The sequence below is a fragment of the Batrachochytrium dendrobatidis genome (assembly GCF_000203795.2).
Source record: "Batrachochytrium dendrobatidis JAM81 unplaced genomic scaffold BATDEscaffold_14, whole genome shotgun sequence".
NCBI classification, from domain to species: Eukaryota; Fungi; Chytridiomycota; class Chytridiomycetes; order Rhizophydiales; genus Batrachochytrium; species Batrachochytrium dendrobatidis.
Window position 1 is genome coordinate 676,756 of NW_006281112.1, and position 13,606 is coordinate 690,361.

Below are 13,606 nucleotides of genomic sequence, written 5' to 3' on the forward strand. Positions count from 1 at the left end.
AAGCATTTGTATTGGCTGCATTTTCATAACAGCAATTGGTTCACTTTTTTGGCATCAAGGCATATATGCTAGCCAATAGCATGCTTGAGGTTATGCTAATAGTAGCAGTAAATGCGAGACTTGTCGAGATTTAATTCCATTTACAAATCACCCTTATACAGCTATCCAAGCATTCCATCTCTTGTTTTCAGCTGTAATTCAGGCTTACAGCCATATTCACGTCAACTGGAACACTGAATAAGGGAGTCGGTGCATAGTAAACAATCAGTCTCATGGTACATTCGTTTCAAATTCCACTAAATGTGCTAAACAGCACTGCCTTTGAACTCACTAAAGGTTACTGGTTTCCATTGTATTCATTTCTATGTGGAGCAACTCAACAAATGCTCACATCACAACTTCAGTCAATCCCACTCGTTCAATCTCCAATTCTTCTTTCCTACAAACCAAACTTACAATCATTACTGAACTCGAATACAAACGTATCTGAAATTCAGAATACAATAATAAGTGTGTGCAGAGTACTATTGACGACACCAAACCAGCCAAACTCAATCACCAAATTAGAATGGACCTGGTTCAAATTTGGTGATGGTATAACGTATGGCTATACAAAAAGGGAGGTTTAAAATGATAGTTGCATTGTATAATAGACTTTATGTTCAACTAAAAGTATTGATTTGTAGTAATCATTAGAATGTTTAATTATTGTACATTTTAAAGGCAGTCGTAAAATACAGAAAAATGACTAGTTTATGTCAACCAAACTTGGAGTGTCGGAATAAAAACAACTTTCCAATTATAGATCCTATTCAAATACTTTCTAAATTTAGTTACAGCTAGTGGCAATGGGATAAAAAGGGAGTTTAGCAGCCATGTATGTATTTCGCACAGCATTCCATACAAAAAATCTGCTGATCATCATTTTAGCTACAGTTTTGAAATCAGGGCGGGTGAAACCATATGTATTCACTTTTTGCGAAAGCATGCACTGAATTTCCTATATAAATGGCAGACTTCACGATATCAAACTACCATCATCCAAATCACAATCATGAAGTCTCCACTATTCTCAGTCATATTTGCTCTTGCTGTTAGCTATACTGTTGCTGTTCCAACAAAGGCTGGAACTTCAATTCGTCCAAACGGATTCGCACCCAACAAAATTACACTTGTTCATACAAATGGTGAGTTGAAATAGATGGATTGCTAAACTACGTTTCATCAAGTCATAGTTTGTAGACAATATGGTTTGAAAATTAAGCTATTGATGACAATTCACGAAAATCTGTACTGATTTTATCATGTCACTGTTTTAGATATACACGCTCATCTTGACCAGTTTAATGTTGGCGGTGTGGACTGCTCTCAAGCAGAAATTGACGCAAACACTTGCTATGGTGGTATAGCTCGTATCAAAACAGCTGTTGACCAGATTCGAAAAAATGCCAAGGACGTTTTGATGCTGGATGCAGGCGATCAATTCCAAGGCACCATGTTTTTCAATACATTTGGTGGAAAGCCATCTGCTGAATTCATGAATGATCTGAAATATGATGCCATGTCTTTAGGAAACCACGAGTTTGATCGTGGTGTCGGTTATCTAGCCGACTTTATCAAATCACTCAATTTCCCAGCTCTTTCATCCAATATTGAGTTGACGACAGCGCCAAGGCTTAAAGATGCTGGTGTCGTACCGTATATCTACTTGGAAAAGTACTCTCTTGCCATTATTGGATACATTACCAAGACAACTGCAGAGATTACCACTGGAGGAAGGGATGTCAAGTTTTACGATCCTGTTGCGCCAGTCCAGAAATATGTCGACGAACTGCACAGCCAGGGCATTAAGCGTATCATTTGTGTTTCTCACAATGGATATCACCAGGACCAGTATCTTGCCCAAAATACCAAGGGAGTCCAGCTCATTGTTGGTGGACACTCGCACTCTCTTCTCTTGAAAGACACATCGCTTCCTAATGTCGAGGGTCTGTATCCAACTGTGGTAAAGAATCTTGAAGGAAAGGATACCTATGTGGTCCAGGCTCACCGTTTTGGCGACTATCTTGGATATCTCGAACTTGAATGGGATTTGTTTGACAACATGAAACCACCTAAAGGCGATCCCATACTTCTCGATCAACAGTTTACGCCCAATCCCGAATACCAAGCCAAAGTAGATAAGCTTCGTGAATCTTTTTCGAGTCTTTCTGAAAAAATTCTTGGCAAATCTTTGGGAGATTTCCTTGTTGAAGACTGCATTACTGGTGAGTGTGCATTTGGAAATCTAGTGACTGATTGTATGATTGAAAATCATAAAGAGGAAGGTGCTCAAATCGCCATGGTGAACTCTGGTGCAATCCGAGCATCTATTCTCAAGGGACCAGTGTCCCATGCCGATATCATGATCATTGCACCGTTTGGCAGTGTGGTCGCAAGTTTTAAATACTCGGGCAAGCAAATCATGAAACTTCTTGAAAACTCTGCAGCCATGTACAATCCCATTTTGAAAAAAAGTATCATTACTGTCCCTCAGTATTCTGGCTTGACGTTTGATTTTGACTCCAAGAAACCTATTGGTAGCAAAATCACCAAAGTTCTTGTAGGCGGTAAACCTTTGGAGATGGATACCTTGTACAATTTCTACACTCTGGATTATATTGCAGACGGAGGTGATAACATGATACCGCCTATTGCTTACAAGTCTGACGAGTTGATTGCAGATTCATTGGCAATGTGCATTGAGCGTCGTGGAACCATCACGCCAGCTGTTGAAGGTCGTTTCCCCAAAATCCGAGATTCTGATGCTTTATTTGAGCCCTGATCCATTGCTAAAACAGTTTGACATGATCGGTTCAACTCTTTCAAATGCATATTGTGTATTGCTTAAATAGATGCTATCTTGATGGTAATTCAAGCTCATCCTTTACAAATCTTAATAAACAAAAATACAAGGATTTATATGGTTTTTTGAATGACAGTCAATAGTCTAGTGTGTTGGATAATATTGAAATGGTTTGTTCAAGTGTAGTGAATCCAAGTCATGTATGCTAATCCTGTGATGAGATTAAATCAGGATACTCGGCATGTATCGAGTTGATGGTGTAGCAAATATTACTGGCTGTTGTCTGATGATATATTATAGAGTTGGATTTGTAAAGTGAACACTGCTGGTAATTGAACTGCAGTATCTAGCATATTGTTTTGAATACTTTTGACTCCAAGTGCTTGATTGCGATTGCGATTGCAGGTGCAGGTGCACTTATAAACCAAATGTGTTTTGAGCGATTCATACACTCCATTCATATCTGTTTTACCCCACTTGCTCAATACATGTGAAATGAATGCAATTATTGGTTTATCAATCACTGATCCTGTGCTACAAGCCATGTGTATATTTATTGCATGTATTACATCATATCTCATTCCGATTGTTGGGCTAGTTCATCTATTTTGGTCTCCGTTTGGTATTTGATTTGATACTCCATTTGGCATTCCATTGTTTCATTGATGCTGTAAAGTCGAAACATTGTTTTGGAGTCTGTTGAAAATGGATTCTGGATAGCATTGCCAGTCTACAGCCATCAGACACTGTTTCCTGAACCAACCTGCTCCATTATGCTTATCAATTGATTTTGATACTAGTACTATATATTAGCATATCTACCACACCAAGTTTGGCACATGCAAAGCAAACTGATTGGCAAGACAATGACTTTGTATAACTATAAAATCATGCATGGCGAATATGCAATTCAATCTGATGCAACTTTACTTGTCGAAGCTCGAGTGATGTCCTATATGACCAATAGGATCACATCAGGACATACTCATTCAACCCTAATCCTGACCATGTTATTTTCAGCAATCCCTGTGATCTGATGTGGTTTAGTAGCAAGCAGCCAATCTTGAGTTTAGGGAGGAAAATCCCTTGACAATATCACACCAAAATCAATCAGTTTATCCCATATGCTCTGGTTGTCGAATGTCAATGTTTCAAGAGACACAAAAAGCATATGTTGACTAAGAATGGTATACTAGTCAGGTCTTGGAGTTGCCCGTCAGTGTACAGGATTCAGTGAATGGTAGCCGCCCTTTGGTCAAATACAAGTCTGTGTAAACTCGATTACTAAACTTGAATAAAACAGATGGGACGACACAGTCCGGTTCAATTGTGAGGCGTGTTGTAACCTTTCATATAGTTTGTGACCCACAAAGCTTTCGTGTAATTACTAAAATAGTTTATCCATGTGGACAATGCTTTGACAACACACTCCACTGTTACTCCTTGTCGAGTATAAAACATGCAAGCAGTCCCATTTTGAAAACTATACCGACACTGAAATCAATACACTAGAGCCGATTAACACATTCCAGATAATACAGCATAATGAAACTTGTTCAATGGAGTATTGTTCTTGGGTTTTCTAGCATGGCTCTTGCAGCTGTTCCTTCTGATAGCCCAGAAGATAACCCCAACTTGCAGCGTCGTGCATTGGAATTGGAATTACCAGAACAAGATGTGCACATGTTTGCTCGCTCGCCTATGCCACAAGTTCTGGATAGTGATTCTATGCCTGGAGGTTCAGGTCAATCAGACAGTTTGAGTCAGAGACGTTTAATACGACAGCAAAACTTGGAGAAAATAGAAAGAATGACAGTGGAACGGGACAAACTACAAAAATCTTTAGATGCGAAAAGAGCGAAACTCAGATCGGGACTCAGTCCAAACGATCCAGATTGGATGAGCCCGGGGTTAAAGAAAAGCTTGGGGATGGTTCAAAAAGCAAAAGAGAAGCAGGAACAAAAAGCGGCACGTAAGTTGAGGAAACAGTCGGAGAATCAGAACCAAGGACGAAAAAAGGGATTAATGAGTCGTATAAGAGGAGCATTTAAAGGAAAACCAAAAGGTACGCCAAGTGCGACAAAGGCTCAAAAGAAAGCTGCTAGAGCTGCCAGACATGAGCGCATAGATAAAAAGTACGATACCAGAATGCAGCGTTTGAAGGAAAAGCAAGCTGCCAGAGCTCAGGTCATAGCACAAAAGAGAGCGCAGTTTTCTAGCTCTTTTGGAAAAATGATGGGAAAGTAACAGATGTCAAGTCCAAGTAACTACATTAATTTCAATCTCAATAAATAATACAATGTTAGATTCGAACAAGATTGTTGTATGTGTTTGAATAGTGATGTTTAACTGACATGAATCAATATCGATCATTTGTAAAAATCAGCTTGTTTTTAATAAACTGTAAACCAACTTGCACTACACGAATGATAGTGTCGTGCCTGCAAGTGTAGACTGACTGCCAGATGACAGTATACTATTAGTCTATTAACACTAACCAAATAATCATTACCAATACCAATACAAACTGTTTACATTTTTACAATATACTTTCATTTAATAAATTGTAAAAGCCATTACTAAACTTGAGCATTTAGTCTTGGTCACAGCTTTTTCCAACATAGATGCAGCAAATGTCCATGCGAGTGCATCCAGAAGTAGGTTTAGGACCACGAGTAGTGGTCAAAGGTGGAGGTGAACCGCTACTACATTCTGCTGGAACAGAGAAATCGTTTGTGTAATCTGCTGCATTTACTCCCAGACCACGTTTGGCGAATCCCTTCCAAATCTCGCACTTGTTGGCCCCATTATAATAGGCTGCATCGGACGCAATAATGGCATCACGAGCATTGACCAAGCTAGGACTGCATGGCTGATGCATCAATCCACCCATCACATTCTGCATAGCAACAATGTTGCCAGCCTTGCCCTTGGCATCGTAGAGATTGGTAGAAAATCCACTCTTGGTGACCAAGTTCCAGTAAACTTCCCAAAGCATGGTTGCCCACACCTCACCAGCCTCGTGCAGCTCTGTGCGGGTTTTAAGGTCGCCATATGTCAAAGGGTTGATTTTCATGTCCGTAGTGTAAGGATGCGAGCGAATACCTTCGGGTTTATTAATAACATACGCTCCAAGGATAACTGGCGTGTCGGCTTAGTCGGATTCTTTGGCAGTCACGATCATGGCAAATATGTCGGACCAACCTTCGCTCATACCTCTAGTTTCATGGCCCGACATGCACAAAGGCGCCAAAGATCCACCTGTCAAACGAGTCGAAACACCATGACCATATTCGTGCAAAGGAACTTGATTGTCCAAACCACCACTGCGGTTAGGCTTGACGCGGGTAAATCGGAACATTTTCATTTTACCAGGCTGGCCATCAGAAGGTGTCAGGAATACAGCATCGTTGGCACTCGACGAGTCCAGAATGCTAATACTGATAGCATCACCGCCTTTACCGCCCTTTTCAAAGTTGTCATTTTGGAAATTACCTGCAGCCTCGGTGAAACCATACTGGTATGTGATATCGTGCATCAGGTTGCCAATATAAAACAAATTTACAGCAGCTGCCTGCATGTTGTCTGGATCGTTGGGATCAGCTTCTGGATTGAATTTAGTGTCAAACACACCATCAATGCCGGTTCCTGGAGCTGGCGGTGATTTTGTAAAGTCGACAGCATTAACGTTGTTACCCTGAGTGGCAGTTCCGTTTGTCCATCCGTTGGGCGACGATGGTTTGTATTCTGGATCTTTGATGTCTGAAAACCCACCGTCATTGGGATTGAAACCAGGAACTTGGATAGCCTTGTATGTTGCACGATGGGCGAAATCAACAGCCTGGATCAGTTTGCCTAGTATCAATCCATTTACATTCAGATTAGTGCTGATTCCACAAAAATCAATACCTGAACCCAAAATACCATACCAGTGTTAGCATCGGCCCAGACTTGGATCCAAGAATTAACATCCTTGTCGCGAAGCTGAAATTTGTAAGCATACACAAGCGTGCCATCTCCTTGTTGAACATACTCCAATTCGTAATCAAACTCGGTATGAACGAGCAAGCCCTTGGCCTTGGACACAATATCAGCAACCTGCTCAAACGTCAGTTTGGTTTTGGGTTCCGCAATTGAAAGCTCACTTTTGGCAAAATGGCTTTCAGTACCAAACGAAGCAGAGTACGAGACAATCTGGCCGTCCTGGATATGGACTGCGGCTTGGTGATTGGCTACACGTGCATTATTAACCATGTGTGCACCATATATGTGTGTTACACCTGCGCCGTCTGTGAAATTATTGTAAACCTTGAACTCGTTAGGTGTGAGATTGAGTTTGTCACAGAGATACGCAACACCAGTTTTGACTGGATCAGCACTGGACGAAGCCATGAGGCTGGATGAATGTTCATAAGGAATCTGCTGGTAAGTGGATTTGGGAAAGTAGAATGGAAGATCGTCAACGGCATCTTGTGTGGACGGAATGGTTGGAACTGCAAAAACTGCAGAGGTGGCAAGAGCAAGAACAAGAGCAACAGTAGAAACAAACATTTTAATGTGGTGTGTCCATGTTTGATTGTGTGATATGTTCAAGTTGTGCATGTATTGGATCAGTCCAGTGTGTATTGTAGTTGTTTGATACACGATGATCATGCATAGCTCAGTCATGGTATGCATTGTTGGAATCCATCACTGTGTATCTGGATGATCATGTCGACACTGGATGCGCGATATCAACAATTGTAATATAGTATACTGCTGCAAATATCATGATTATCACATTCCATTGGTGTGATCATATTGCACCAATCAACCAGTATACGATCACTGCATACATCAACATGCGATATTTGACACACGACAGAGTTGATACTGCGACTGAGTGTGTGATCAGTCAAGCTATTGATGCAACCATTTTGATACCACAATCAGCGAGTCAAATCAGTCAAATTGGTCGGATCTGATATCAACACACATGACTATTGTTGGTATTGGTGTTGCATGTGTCAATACGACATGACAAGCAATATCATATTGACACAATACACACATGCATGCCAGCATCATCAATGTGTACAACTATGCAATATACAATCAACTGTATTGTATTGGAAATACAAATGTCAATGTACACTATGATATCATGCCAATCAAGACAGTGTACAATGATCAGATATAATGCGTGCACATCCAATATCAAGTGGTGGTTGTATTTTATTCAAACAAAAATACAATAAACACGGTTGAAATCAGTCCAGATTGACATTCCGATCAATCAAATGAGTCATCTGAATCATCAGGGTTGGACGGATTCGAAAATGGGTTGGGCTCATTTTTAGATTTGGGAGTGTCCTGTGTACGAGAAGATCCGAAAAAAGTTTCCCATAAACTAGAAAAAAACCCTTGTGTACTGGATGATGTTTGAGTGGGTTGGACTGTAGATGTTTTACTTGATGATGGACTTTCATGATGTTGTGATGAACTCTGGGTTCCACTAGTGGAGGCTTGCTCGGATCCTGGCTGTTTGTTTAGTCGGAGAGTGAGAGATTTGTAGATATTTTCAACAAAACTGGGATTGAATTTCAGAAATTCCACGTAAAGATAAAGTAAGTCCATATCCAGATCATCTCCAAAAAAACGCTCTGCAAGCTCTGCTTTGTTTGCATACGTTTGCAAACTAAAGACAAGGAAGTCGCGATTGAATTTCCGATACTTTTTTTCAAGCTCTTCAAGCTTTTCTCTTTCTTCTTGAAGCTTCAGTTTAAAACTTTGAACCTTTTCTTCATACGCTGGATCATTATTGTTGTGTTGAGATTTATGCACCAGCGTCGAATATTTCTTATTCAGCTGTTTTATCAACTCTTGTTGATGAAGTTTTTCAGATCCGGCCAAGTCACACGCTTTCTCCATTTCTTCATGTTCTCGATCCATTTGTAGGTATCCTTCGATTAAGCTTACATCACTCTCTGAAAGTTGACTAAGATCAACTAAATTTGCAGCTTCTTCATAAGAAATTGTCCGATACTCAGATTCAGTACTTGTAGTTGCAGTGGGAATGGCGGCTGAAGTGCTAGATTCGGCACTTTTAGCTGCACTGGGATTGACTGGGTTGGCTGTAGTAACCGAGCAAGCAAGCAAGATCGATGACAATACAGCAACTGCAAGTTTCATTTTACTGATTTGGTTGAGCAAGTTGTAATGTCATTCAACAAGTCTGGTTTTGGATTGTATTTATATCCGTTATTGAATGTATCAGATTAAAAGCATATCGAGTGACCGTTTTAGGAATCAGTGTTGTCAGTGTTGTCAGGGTTGGTGTTGATTTGCTATCAGCGTCAAATTTTTAAATGGCCCTTTATATGATAATCCGCAGGTTTGATTTAGCCGCTGCTTGATTATGCATTCGAATATGATTGTGTAATGCTGTACAAACAACTGGTAAATCAGATTGTCAATTACAGGTCAAGTATGACGATGGAATGTCAGTCATTCAGGTATTGGATGATCAAAGGGTCGTAAAAGCATCATCCAATCGACATGAACATCAATATGATATTATGAATAGGGAGAATTATATTGTCTAGTTTGATAGTTGCTCACTACAAGCAATCAAATAACCCTGTATAGTCGGTTAACCTAGAAGGGCTAGGGTTGGTTTGCTATACAAGAATACAAATACAATACATTCAGTTTTATAATCGACATCAGCTTCAGCGCTCAGTTTTTCCATCAATTGTTTAAACCCATTGACCAGTCTGATGAGACTGATCAATATTTTATTTGTACTGAGCGCAGCAGCAACCGCTAATGCAATACTGATCCCGACTGATAACGATGATTCACCCAAAGTATCAAGCACCTCCAGCCAAGTGTCTGGCCCCACTAATGAACCCAGTCCAGGCACTTCCGACGACTGGCAACAGCCAATGGATATAGTCGGCTCAAGTACTTTTAATGAAGACTGGAAAAAACTATTTGATCAGATTAATTTAAACACTCCCAACCAAGGCCAGCAACAGACAATTGATGTAGCTAGTCCAAGTAGTTCCAATCAAGGCCGGCAACAACTAATGGACCAACCTGGACCAAATACTTTTAAACAGGGTCGAAAACGCCAAATGGATAGAGATGATCCAAGCACTCTCAAACGAGTACGGAAACAACCAATGGATGATGTCAAGACTGTTTCAAATCGAAAGACTAGTTTGGTAAAAGCATCTCAGATTATTACTAAACTAAAGGAGAAATTTAGAGAAGCTAAACAGATGGAAAGGAAAACATATCAAGCCTATACTAGTTATGAAGTCATTGGATTCAGACAAAGAATAGCATTAGTAACAGGTCAAGATATATCTGGATCAACGTACGATCCAGAGGTTGAAAAGCAATTGAAACAAGATTATGAAAAGGCAAGCAAAGAAGTAAACGATATAGGACAAAAACTAAGATTTATGAAAAGGCATGTTTAAATTTGGATTGATGATGTGTCGATGATTTTGATTTTGAATAAATTTAAACTTTCTGATGTGTTGATGTTTGTCGAGTATTGTGAATGGGCCAACAACCATATCATTGATTGTATATTGTGTTGGGTATTACATCAACAGTTACTGGATTGTTGATTGATACATTGACAGTTTGTTCCATATACATCAATGACATGATAACAACCAGTGTTGATTGTAACTATCAGTTGGACTTGCAATCACTTGCCAGTTGCATGATACTTGAGACATTAGTAGTGTGTGATCGCAGGCATTTCTGAATAGTTTATAATAATCAGAAACTCTCAATGACATTTGAACTGGGATTCATATAGCTTTGTTGGTTTCATCCACTATATAAACACACTCTCTTTCCTCTCTTAATAAAACAACGCAATCAGTCATTGGTTCATTCCTTCACATCTTTGATCTACTGTAACAAACTTTCCAATAATAACAACTATCGATATGTCGTCAGATGTCCACAATCTACAGTTTGAATGTTTCAAGGTGAATGTACTTGTTACTTGTAGCACAATAGACTGCAGCATTGTCTTTAATGTTGTGCACATTTGGTGAATACAAGTACAGTTGGATGTCACGGATAGCAACAATCGACATGACAGTGGACACTATTGGACATGTACACTGCAATGTGACTGTCAGCAACCATCGCCATCAGTGTGTATCATGTGTTTAAAAAGTACTCGCATGCATTGGATTCAACACCACGTTTGTGATCGGGTTTGATTTGTATTGTATTGGTGGTGTTGTTTTGCATATATCAGTAGATTGTGTGCTGATTTGAATGACATGATCATCCATTATGGTTCATGTACACGATGACAATCTGACCTGTTGACACGGCCAGTTTGTTGAACGACCTGCCAATCTCCAATTCAATTATAGTACAACATCACTCATTCGATGTAGCAGTGACAGATTGCCGAGTTTGATGTTGATCATGTTGTGACACAATCAGCAATGTTTGATGTGTACAGTCTACATTGACCTAAAATGATTGTGCAGTCATACCAACGGAAAAGTCATGGTTTTGAAATACTGCAACAACAGGTTGTTTGATGCTGTTGTGTCCGAGTGATCCAAAACATGACCAATTGAACAATCAGTCAAATATTTGGTACACAGTAACAGTATATGCTGTGATAATGGATTGTATGTGTGATGACAACTATTCATAATCAGGGTGACAATCTGACATTACCTGATTATTAGATATATCACCGCAATTGGAGAGATCAACACAGCATACTACCGAGGTTGATTAAACACCAACAGTGATGCTTGTATATTGATCCACCCTACAGGGTGTTTTTGGGTTTGTACGCCCTACATGGTGCTTTGGCTTTTTGTGGTCGTTCATTTGAAAATTGTTGATTGTCACCCTTGAAACTGCCGTCATTATAAAACAGCAGTCATGTATCAAATCCAAAGCCTTTCATCACACTACTCGATACAATGTTGATTACTCTAGAATGCGTTATACTTGCGTTACAAGCGGTTGCTGCAGTTCGACTTGAATTAGAATCACCAATTGAAAGTGCCAGTCCATCAAATAATAGACTGTCAAAACGATCACCCGTTGAATTGGATGGTGATATCATAAAATGTTACACAATGAAGTTCAATGTTGATGGAGTCAATGTATGTATCATGCCATGTCATGCATTGTAGTTTGATATCAATTTGTACCACGTTGAATCAATCTCACACTTGTTTAAAATAGTTGAATTTACGAGTCGATTCAACAGTTTCTGATATAATGGTACCACTTCCTAGTTCAAGCAACGATGTAGGTTTGGCTATACAAAGTATTACAAGTGGAGAACCTGTTGCTATAAATTACAAAGGCAAAGAGTATAAAGGAGTTACTTCCACAGCCGATGTGACGATTCCGGGTACTAGGATAACTGGCATCAACTTACCAGTAATAGCAGTTGAAAAACAATCACCAGATCTAGTTGGTATCGATCCAAATTTTGATGGAATATTTGGGTTTGCCTATTCCTCGTTGTCAAAACAACATTCACAAATCACTGCGATGGATAGTTTGTACAATGATGATGTCATTCCCAATAACGAGGTTAGTCTTCAACTATGTCCGTATGATATTCTGCATGAAAGTTTCATCAATATAGGAAACACGGATATAACTCCAAAATGTGGAACGGATGGAAAAAGTGTTGCATGGGTACAATCGCCATCAAACAGTTACTTTAGTGTCAACATCAAGAATATACTAGTCAATGACGAACCAGTGAATCTGCCTGCTGAATTCCAAAAAAAGAAAAGAAAAAATGGACGTACTTTGTACTCTGTTGTGGAAACATGCTTTTTATATATGCGTTTTCCTAAAGTAGTCGTGGAAACGCTAGTTGATGCTATTCTTGATAGTAATGCGATCACTATCAACAATAATATGCTTGAGCGCAAGCTCAATGATAAAGAAATTGAAGACATATTTTGGAAACATTATCTAATGTCTGAAAAATACTTTCGTACTGGTTGGGACAAGCTGCCAACGCTTTCAATTGTAATGTTTGCTGAAAACCCCGTAACTGATGACAATCGCGATTCCGTTGTAGAGATCAAATTGGGTCCTAGAGACTATATGCAGAGAGTTGGTTTTGAAAAATGTAAGTATTTGACAATTGTATGCAATGTGTGTTGTTTGATTAACCTGACTAATGTACATGTTGGATTATAGTTGCGTTTGCTGTAAAAGCTGGTTCAAATGATCATGCAGTTCTCGGTGTATCATTTATGACTCGACTTAAATTGACATTTGATCGAAAACATAAACGCACTGGGTTTGGTCCTGGATGTGGATGCGAACTCTCGACTGATGGATATCCTACTATTTCAAACGGTTATCGAGTGCTCTGGCCATTACCACGGTAAGCTGCTTGATATTGATGTGTGAATGTGTAGATTGATATATTGATCACCAATTTGATGCATGCTGTTAGATTGCCTGAACAACCAACTACTTCAGGTTCAGATGGCACATTTATTCGCAGAAGGAAACCATCAACTACAACTGATCAAAGAGTCGTGTCTGAAAAAACTCACCACACTGTCAACAGTCACAAACAGACTCACGATAAACTCGACTGAATACAATTCATTAGTGACAAACTGATACTATACGTATTTTTAATGTGGTGTATTCATGTTTGATTGTGTGATATGTTCAAGCCGTGCATGTATTGGATCAGTGCAATATGGTATACTGCTGCAAGTATATGATTATCAC

At 39.5% G+C, this 13,606-nt stretch overlaps 6 protein-coding genes across 6 annotated transcripts; 4 read left to right on the plus strand and 2 right to left on the minus strand.

Moving 5' to 3' along the window:
• Positions 1-1,054: 1,054 nt before the first annotated feature.
• Positions 1,055-2,824, plus strand: BATDEDRAFT_27763 (uncharacterized protein; the record flags this gene model as incomplete). Its single annotated transcript, XM_006681895.1, has 2 exons — positions 1,055-1,187; positions 1,320-2,824. 2 exons carry the CDS (start codon positions 1,055-1,057, stop codon positions 2,822-2,824), a joined length of 1,638 nt encoding a protein of 545 aa, XP_006681958.1.
• A 1,566-nt stretch (positions 2,825-4,390) lies between these two features.
• BATDEDRAFT_91869 (uncharacterized protein) lies at positions 4,391-5,092 on the plus strand (the record flags this gene model as incomplete). Its single annotated transcript, XM_006681997.1, has 1 exon — positions 4,391-5,092. The coding sequence occupies one exon, from the start codon at positions 4,391-4,393 to the stop codon at positions 5,090-5,092; it is 702 nt and encodes a 233-aa protein (XP_006682060.1).
• Positions 5,093-5,438: 346 nt separating this feature from the next.
• BATDEDRAFT_27765 (uncharacterized protein) lies at positions 5,439-7,513 on the minus strand (the record flags this gene model as incomplete). Its single annotated transcript, XM_006681896.1, has 3 exons — positions 5,439-5,986; positions 6,062-6,700; positions 6,775-7,513. The coding sequence occupies 3 exons, from the start codon at positions 7,511-7,513 to the stop codon at positions 5,439-5,441; spliced, it is 1,926 nt and encodes a 641-aa protein (XP_006681959.1).
• A 603-nt stretch (positions 7,514-8,116) lies between these two features.
• On the minus strand, positions 8,117-9,016 carry BATDEDRAFT_91730 (uncharacterized protein; the record flags this gene model as incomplete). Its single annotated transcript, XM_006682043.1, has 1 exon — positions 8,117-9,016. The coding sequence occupies one exon, from the start codon at positions 9,014-9,016 to the stop codon at positions 8,117-8,119; it is 900 nt and encodes a 299-aa protein (XP_006682106.1).
• A 587-nt stretch (positions 9,017-9,603) lies between these two features.
• On the plus strand, positions 9,604-10,314 carry BATDEDRAFT_91870 (uncharacterized protein; the record flags this gene model as incomplete). Its single annotated transcript, XM_006681998.1, has 1 exon — positions 9,604-10,314. The coding sequence occupies one exon, from the start codon at positions 9,604-9,606 to the stop codon at positions 10,312-10,314; it is 711 nt and encodes a 236-aa protein (XP_006682061.1).
• A 634-nt stretch (positions 10,315-10,948) lies between these two features.
• BATDEDRAFT_27767 (uncharacterized protein) lies at positions 10,949-13,467 on the plus strand (the record flags this gene model as incomplete). The annotated part of the gene is made up of 6 exons (XM_006681897.1): positions 10,949-11,010; positions 11,566-11,609; positions 11,825-11,994; positions 12,077-12,986; positions 13,058-13,247; positions 13,320-13,467. The coding sequence occupies 6 exons, from the start codon at positions 10,949-10,951 to the stop codon at positions 13,465-13,467; spliced, it is 1,524 nt and encodes a 507-aa protein (XP_006681960.1).
• Positions 13,468-13,606: the final 139 nt, after the last annotated feature.